At 44.0% G+C, this 8,957-nt stretch overlaps 1 protein-coding gene across 2 annotated transcripts; it reads left to right on the forward strand.

Annotated features, from left to right (window-relative positions):
* The first annotated feature begins 458 nt into the window (after nucleotides 1–458).
* FMRFaR (FMRFamide receptor) lies at nucleotides 459–8,436 on the forward strand. Of its 2 annotated transcripts, XM_013311834.1 has the most exons (3): nucleotides 459–659; nucleotides 1,845–1,968; nucleotides 6,797–8,436. In XM_013311834.1, exon 3 carries the CDS (start codon nucleotides 6,864–6,866, stop codon nucleotides 8,118–8,120), a length of 1,257 nt encoding a protein of 418 aa, XP_013167288.1. In that variant the 5' UTR covers nucleotides 459–659; nucleotides 1,845–1,968; nucleotides 6,797–6,863; the 3' UTR covers nucleotides 8,121–8,436. The 2 variants fall into 2 exon arrangements, with proteins under 2 accessions (XP_013167288.1, XP_013167289.1); XM_013311835.1 differs by lacking the exon at nucleotides 1,845–1,968.
* Nucleotides 8,437–8,957: the final 521 nt, after the last annotated feature.

Raw genomic sequence — 8,957 nt, forward strand, 5'->3', positions numbered from 1 at the left:
ACAACGCGACACCGCGATCGCCTGCGAGACGTCGACGCGCGTCAAGCGACACAGTTCTATTAGCAGTCGCGAGCTGCGTCCGCGCACACGTGCTAATACAATGATTAAAAATAAACTGACGAAAGATATTTTTATTGCCGTTGTTGAACTTCACGCATCTGCAGTTATAAAAATAGTTAAGGGCTAATAATGTTATATTGTAAAAAGTGTATTATTTAAAATATAAAATTACTTTAAGAACAGATGTCCCGATACTGCACTGTCCAGATGTAATGAACTAAGTGGCGCGGGCTCTGCACTGAAAGTCGACCTTCAACACATTATGTTATAGACCCACGTCGGCGCGTCAGCACCAAGTTCCATCGCAAAAGTTGATAGAACGCTGGTGCTGGGGTAACATTTGGGGTTAGGGAGCGGCGCGCGGGGCGGAACGTTGAGCGAGGGCGCGGGGCGGGGACGCAGCGGGCGGGCGGCGGCGCTGGCAGTGCAGCGACGGCGGCGGTGGAGTAGTGTGGTGCCGCGCGCAGGATCTGCTTACCCGAACTTTCCGTGCTATCTCGATTCGCGCCACGTGAGCTGTATGAGATTTGTGCGTGATTGTGACAAACTTTAAAAATAGTCGTAAATGCAAAGGACGACGCCGGGATCCCCAGTTTCAGGTTCGTATGTAATACTATTTTATGCACTTGTATAATTGGATATGGTGTATTTCCCGCTCAAACAACATCACTTCATTTGAACGCTTGGCTCAATAACAAAAAAATTGAAAAATAATTTATATAATATTTTTCTCGAATAGCATTCTAATTCATCACGGTTTATTTTCTTTTGCAACACACAAAAGATGATAAACCTTTTCTGAACTGAACAGCTGTCCCATAGCCAGCAGGTGCGTCAAATGAGTCGATTGATTTTGAAGAAACGTTGAAGACAAAAAACCACCAATTGGCATCTTGCCACGTTATTCAGTGAAATGATGATTTTGTCTTCAGATAAATAAAAATCAATGTGCTAACATTGCTATGTACATTTGTCTGATGCGTGTCTCAAGCGTTCACCAGATCATATTGTGACGACGGCTGTTTTTTCTGCCCATGTTTGTATGATGCAGTAGAAAATATAAACTCTACGTTAGCTGACTAAATAAAAATGAATCTATAAAGATGCTTGTTGTTGTTGCACTATGCTTTGACAATATTTTGAGACACGTTGTCACCCCTCGCATCCTCCTTGGAAAAAGAAGACAACAATATTTGCTTGTTGTTGTTGCACTTGCATTCGTAAAATGCGTAAATGCTACAATATATAGTATCACACCCATCGGTGGTAAAGCTCATCCATGGTTCAACGCTAAATGCGGTAAATGCGGTACAGCGCAAACGGTTGGCATATTTCTCATAGATCGGTGTAATTTTCCGGATTTCAGTTCCAGGAAGGATGCTTTATCTAAGCCCCTAGGACATAACTAAAGTCTTTGCGAAAGACTCGTCTCCTCAATATTAAGCGTATTGGTTTCTAGCGAACCCTGCGGAAGGAGAGCTCTCCTTCCAGAAAGCTTTCTGGGCGACTCCACTGCTATGGCAAACTTCTGTAGGCCTTCTCTGTCGCTACTAAAAAGATTTTTACCACAATGGCATTGAGAAAGTAGATTTATTTTTCACAACTAGCCACTGGGAATGTCATTACACCTCAAATGACTCGATCCGAAACTATATACTATGACTCCGCGTCAAGGAAAAATATATCCTAAAAGTTCTGTGTAACTTATAAGTGAATAAAGTCTGTGGACGCGATAAGTTACCAGCAGTTTTAAAAACTTGCATTGTATGTCACTCACTTTTTAGGTGAATCCCTAGAGAAGAAGTGGGAAGTAATTACTATTCACTATCTCGACCGGCATATTGAAGACATTCGACTGGGTGGGTGTGGCACGCAAGAATGCTTGGCGAACTGTACTGTGATGTAAAGGTAAACTACTTCTCGAGTGAGCGATTACCGTGACGCCGTCGTCATTGTGAACGCGGTTAGGGCGGTCATACATAAAGTATTTAGTTTGCCTGTAAAACAAACTCTCTGTAAAAGACATATTAAAAAAGCCAGGTTCTTTGTACTTCAACTTTTACAACATAGTATATTTCGAGGGGATTACAATGAATGGAGCCAGCGCGTGGAGACTTGAACACTTTGCATCTTCAAGCTGCCCCCTCCGCCCCGCCGCCCGTGCTGCCCCGCACATGACATACAGGTCACGTCGGCCTTTTTAGTCGGTACTTTTCACGAGAGACTTAGATACTACTTATTACTCGAGTATTTTTTATTTACATTTTTGTTAAAAAGTTTCATTAAAAAGCCGTAGCGGCGAAGTTTAACTATTCGCGTTGCATATAAATGTTGACTATGTTGAGGTAACTAGTTCTGTCACTGGCACTGGCACCGGCACAGTCATTGACACTGGCACTGTCTGTGCTACTGGCACTGGCACAAGTCAGTGCAGAGTCGCGTCACATCAACCGCTCGGTCCGCCTTCATTCGAACTTACATACATCATCGAGAGCGATGTCTGTTTCGTTTTAAATATTAATCTGCGTCACGTAATGATGTGCGTAGTATGTTATGACCGGTGAAAACGCGTCACTTTTCTGTTTTACACTTTCATAAGTCTTTATTTTCGCAAAAAGCGAAGAAGATTCTATAAAATTTTTCCTGCATTAGAATATGAGACAATTTGTAATGACTCAGCGGCGCCGCGGCGCTGGTACAGTCGAGGAAGAACACTAATCGAATGACTCCTCACTCGTCAAAATCAGTTCAGTAGTTTTCGTTTCTAGGCCGTCACAATGCAACTTGCATGTAACGGATTTAATCAAAATCACGGATAAACTACAATTAACACATATAAAACCAATCTGTAAATTGTGAAATCATTTGATGAAAACTTTTTGTGCTAAAACTATTCGTGTGTCATTAACGTCCCTTAATTTATATTGACACTTCCCTTTCTCTTGCAATTTCCACAAAATAACTAAAAATCGTCAAATATCGACACGGCCGCCATGTATAGAATTTGATATGTCATGGTATATTAATTTAGGCTTTTAATAGGAACGAAGGATACATACATACATACGCGCGAAATCTTAAGTTGTCGTCATTGGGGTATTAAAGTGATTTGTGCAAGGGGAGATCAGTAGAAAACGCTGTTTTTAAAATATTCAAAGATAACCTGTGAATAAACGTGTCATATTTCCGCAGAATTATTGTACGGCACTTGTATAGATGTAGCGCGCATCTTTCGCTGCAGGACTGGAGTCAAGGCGACCATCGCTTTGGTGACGACGTGCAACTTGCCGCGGCCGACTAGACAGTAGACAGAATAATAATCAGTCGTAGTTTGCATAGATATTTGATTGGTACAATCACAGATCGCTACATAAATACATACAAACATATGACTGGCTGTTCGGTCGCCATAACTTGAGCTGAAATTACATTACAAATGCACATGGCATTAAACAGCTACAGTAACAGTGGGAGACGCATTCGTGCGAAGAATGCAATACCGGTGCAATACCACGATCACACAGAAGATGGCCGTCAAGAGGAAGTAATTCTGTGTTTTGTCTCATGAGTGTGCCTTCCGGAGGCCTAATTTTAGTCTTCCTTCTCTTTCCATCATTTTCTTCTAAGGAAAGGATGGGAAGGGGAAGTGAATTTGATGGAGGAGGGGATGCTTTCATTCCTTCCGATGTAGACATGATGTTCCATGCTTAAATGTTATATATTAGCAACATGAAAAATACATTTAAAAATAAAATACAAGTTATAAAGTACGCATACATCTACTTCAAATTGCGTGTGAGCGTTGGGCGTTGTGCAGTGAGTGTGCTGTGCGGTGGTGATAGGTTAAGAACTGACGACGGACTCTCTCGAAGTTTCCCAAAATTATTCTATGATAATTACACCGGTGTCGTCACACTCACTAGCGGCGCCGAGGACCATAAAATGTACACGTCATCAATATATCACCTCGCACTTCCCGGCATCCCCCGGCATCCCTCGCGCACCGTGATAGTAGTCAGCGCGTCAGTGCCGCAAGCGGATGAAACTTTAAACATAAAATCATTTATTTCATCTGAGAGTTTCTGAAACTTTTCTAATAAAAATCAGCGAGGCGATATATGAAGCGTTTGTTTGATTTATAATAATTATATTACTCGGCACTTAAAAAAATAAAAAAAATATTTCTTTCCGCAATAGTTACACCAACAATATCATTAAATTAGACTGGCAGCACTGTCCTACATCCGACAACTTATTACAGCAACAAAAGTGGTGTTTCGCGCCTAACGCGCTGCCTCCGCTGCCAAATCCGCCGACATTTCACCAAAAGACAATTTTTATGTCAGCTTCCATATCTTCAATTTTAACATAAAATTATCAGATTCTTTTAGTGATAGGGATAGGGATAAAATGGGCTCACATGTTATCTGTTGTAAGTTGTAGCGGTGTTGGCAGCGCTCTGGCGGCGGACGGAACAAGGGATATGTCATCTTCGTGCATTTTGTGCTCGCACCTCATCCCACCTCACCTCACCTCACCTCACCTCACCGCCCCTCACCGCCCCGCCCGGTCCCCTTTGTCACTACTCTCTATATTTGCGACGGGAACAATATTCTCAAAGTATATTTAAAACATACTTAAATACACTGAGTGTTGGATGCCAAGAAACAATATTAACAAATATGCTACACTAGTATTTGCCCGCGCACTTCGTCCGTGGCGTGGAATTGACATGTGAAACATACTGGTGGGTTTCTTTTATTTCGCAAACACTTCGTTTTTTGTAATTGGCAGAAATCCTCTATGAAAGAATAATCTTATTCATTCCATTTGCAACCTGGTCTATTAGTTGTTTTTGTATGTCAAATCGGATCCGCGTTTCACTAAAAGTCCTACAGAGCTACGTTCCGCAAAGAGAAAGCCATAATCGACAGACGACAGATTTACATCTTTTGTAGTCAATACCTAAGTATTTAACAGTGCGAGTACGCATCTGTTACGTTTTACACAATTTGTGATACTGCTATGGATATGACAAGAGATGGCATGCATCACCTGCAAACATATGTACTTCACATATGGCTGGTGTTATCCCACGCATGTGCTACATCTTTCTTATCTTACTAATGTTATAAATGCGAATGTTTAGATGGATGGAAGGATTGATGTTTGTGTTTGTATACCTTGATGTAGCTACAGAACGGCTGAACGGATCTCTATGAAATGAGACATTCATATAGAACATAGTCTGGAAGAACACATAGGCTGCTAATTATGTTTTTTTCTAAATCCGCGCGGACGGAGTTGCGGGCGACTGCTAGTATGTACATATATATGTTTACATATATAGATTTATTGAAACGTTAAACAGTTATTCAGTAAAAATGTTAAGAATAAAATCAATATAGTGGTAACAGTATATTTTTCTGGATCCCTTTAAATTGAAAAAGATGTGTTCAACGAACGCGTAGCTGTCGAGTTAATTAAAGAGTATCTATGTATACTATATATAGCTAACAAGTAAGATAAATCAAATCGCTTGAAAATGTTGTGTATGTACAGCCGATCTAAATGTCTAATAGTTTTGTTTTTCGGCAATAGATTTTGTAGTAGTAGCACTATCCACCGGCGGCAGTGCGGTGGCGTTGAAACATCCCTGCGGCCTCTCAGATAACGCCTCTATCGATATTTAGAATGGCTGAGTGGTCGGGGACGAGCGGCCGGTCAGGAAGAAATCACGTTCTAACTAATGGAACAGTGAATAATATAGGCAATTTGATTTCTTTGATGGCGGCACCCGATGACGCAACGCGGTATTACGCGGCCCAGTCGCCGCCGTCCTCCCATCCGTCTCCTCGCCGAGGTCACTAAATCAGGAGGCCGAATGAAGAGCACAGAATTGTTTCATCAGTCACACGATCGCTTCGTGTCGGCCTTTATGTACTTCGGAATGATTTTATCGTCGCATATCTGTTGCCCGCGACTAAACGGTTAAATATATAATAATAATGTCTCTTCAGTTCGAACATTTTTAGCGTAAGTTCAGATGAAGCGGGATGAGCGGGAATTCTATTAGCGTCACACAATACACGATGAAAACAGTACCTATTTATTGCTCACATTGCGATGCAGCTCATCGAGTAGCTGCGATACCTACATTTTACCGACAGAGGAGGGGACACAATGAAAGATGGTTATGCCCTTCTATACGTTCCCTCGTGTGCCAAACTCACCTCCTCTTGCCATTCCTTGTTTATAAGAAAAGGGTGGGAAGAGGTCTCTGACATGCACATTAAAAGCACCCCCCTCGATGCCAGCATCATTATTTTCGACAATGTGATAAGTCTAAACTGGCCTCCAAAAGCTTAGGATGAGCACAGCAGGAGGAGGAAGCATTATACATGGCACGTTCACCGCCTTCAGCTATAAAATGCGCAAGTTCGGAATGCTGTATGGAACACGCTTCCAGTTGGTACTGGCTGGCTAAGAAGCTGGTGCTTCTTCCATTTAACTACATACAACGGAAAGTTACGCGAATCTCCAATGACGGAGATTGATATAGATAAGCAGATCGACATTCTGACCTCACCATATATCATGTTTGTGTACGGAATATGATTTTTTTTCGATAATTAACACAGACTCCATTTTTTTTAGCATGTATATATGTATAGAGAGTATAGATAAAGCAAGGACATAAGTATAGTAACGTCTTATTTTTGTGTATTGTGTGCAGATGGCGCGTGTGTGGTGAGGGCGTGCGGGGCGGGCGCGCGCGATGCCGCTCGGCGCGCGTGGCCGATATGAACGGCACGGCTCTGGAGTGCGGGACGGATGCAGGCGTGCCCGCCGCCGACAAGGTGTTCCGTTTCGTGGTGCATGGCGTGTTGCTGAACGCGATCGGCGCCGCTGGACTGCTGGGCAACGCCCTCGCCGTGCTCGTGCTGTCGCGCCCGCAGATGCGCTCTTCGGTCAACTGCCTGCTGGTGGGGCTCGCCGCCTGCGATACCGCGCTTATCCTCACATCGGTGCTGCTTTTCGGCGTCACGGCGATCTATCCGTACACGGGCGCCTTGCGATACTACTACTACCATGTGTGTCCACTGATCACGCCCTACGTCTACCCGCTGGCCAACGTTGCGCAGACGATGTCGGTGTACCTGACGCTAATAGTGACCGTGGAGCGCTGGGTGGCTGTGTGCCACCCGTTCCGCGCGAAAGCGCTTTGCACGTCGTCGCGCGCCCGCTGGTACGTCTTCGGCACAGCGGCCTTCGCCTTCGTCTACAACACGCCCAAGTTCTTCGAAGCAGAAGTGATAACCGTCGGCGACTCCGCGACTGGGGAGATCATCTACTGCGTACAGGCCGACCTCGACTTCCGAACCGATAGATACGTCATAGTTTACATACACTGGATGTATTTAGTCGTCATGTACATAGTCCCGTTCTCCGCGTTGGCGGCGCTCAACGCGTGCATTGTGCGGCAGGTGCGGCGTGCGCAGGCAGAGCGCGCTCGGTTGTCGCGCGTCCAACGCCGCGAGCTTGGCCTCGCCACCATGCTGCTGGTCGTTGTGCTCGTTTTCTTCCTCTGTAACATACTTCCTCTGGTCACCAATGCCTCCGAGGTGTTTCTTGGCGACGAGTTCGATAATCTCGATCCTTTGGTGAAAACTAGCAATCTTCTTGTAACAATAAACAGTAGCGTAAATTTCGTTATATACGTCATTTTCGGGGAGAAGTTCAAACGCGTGTTCCTAAAGTTGTTTTGCGCCGGGCGCATCCGCGCGCGTAGCGCACGCGACTCTCCGGAGAACACGCGCGACGACTCCATAGCGTCGTGCGGCGAGCGTATGTCTCTGCGCATGTCAGCGCGCAACGGCACGCTGCGGCGCTCAGAGCGCGCGGGACGATCGCGGCCGCGGCGGTCCTCGCCCGCTCCCGCCGTCTACTACCCCGCGCCGCTGCGCTCCGAGCTTCTCACCGAGCTGACGGACGCGCCTGCCTCGCCACCCTCGCCACCGTCGCCCGGGCCCTGGAACGGTCACACGCGCCCGCCCTGACGCCGGCGTAGTTAAGTGCGATGCCCGAGTTAAAACGCACTGTTCGCTGCTGCGCCAACCCAGTGGCGAAAGGGCGCAATGTAACACGCAGTGTAGTGGCCGAGTGTTTGGTGGACACATCTAGTGTATAAAACTTTTAGAATAAATTATTGAAATTAGTCAGTGATCGATTGCAAATGTAGCAGAGGTTCAGTGTACGGACGTGTAAGAGACATGAATGCAAGCGACGCAACATGCGTTGGAATAAATTAATATTAATTAAAGTGTTTGTGTAAATACTAGAATATTAAGTTAAACATTTATTGAATTTTATGAAATAGTACAATTGTCATTAAGGGATATAAATTAAATTAAATGTTAATATTTTATTTATAAAGTTTATCCGCTGCATGTTTGACATGAATATTAAAAAACTCTTTAAACACATACGTTGTTTTTTTTACTTCATTTTCAACATCATTGATCGATGGGCAGAGAGAGACAGAAGCTCACCGCATGAGAATCGTGTGATCCGATTTGGACGTGACCACTCCTGACGCCATGTCCAAAAATTTATCACAAGATGAATTTTCTTCAAATATGCGGCTAATTTCCAAAACAGTCATTTAACATTTTGTTTTTTTTTTATGAAGGATTACTATTAATATGGTAAATTAAATTTACATTCCTTAATTAATTAAAATAAATTAAATGATCTTAATAAAAACATAATATTAATCTACAGTTTCTTGATCTTTACCATGTATTATGGTTCATTATTTATTATACACGGTAAATATCAAGAAACATTCCACTTGGAGTTCCGCACCGCACCGCACCGCACCGCACCGTACCGCA

This window comes from Papilio xuthus, unplaced genomic scaffold (genome assembly GCF_000836235.2).
Source record: "Papilio xuthus unplaced genomic scaffold, Pxut_1.1 DF827680.1, whole genome shotgun sequence".
Lineage (NCBI taxonomy): Eukaryota > Metazoa > Arthropoda > Insecta > Lepidoptera > Papilionidae > Papilio > Papilio xuthus.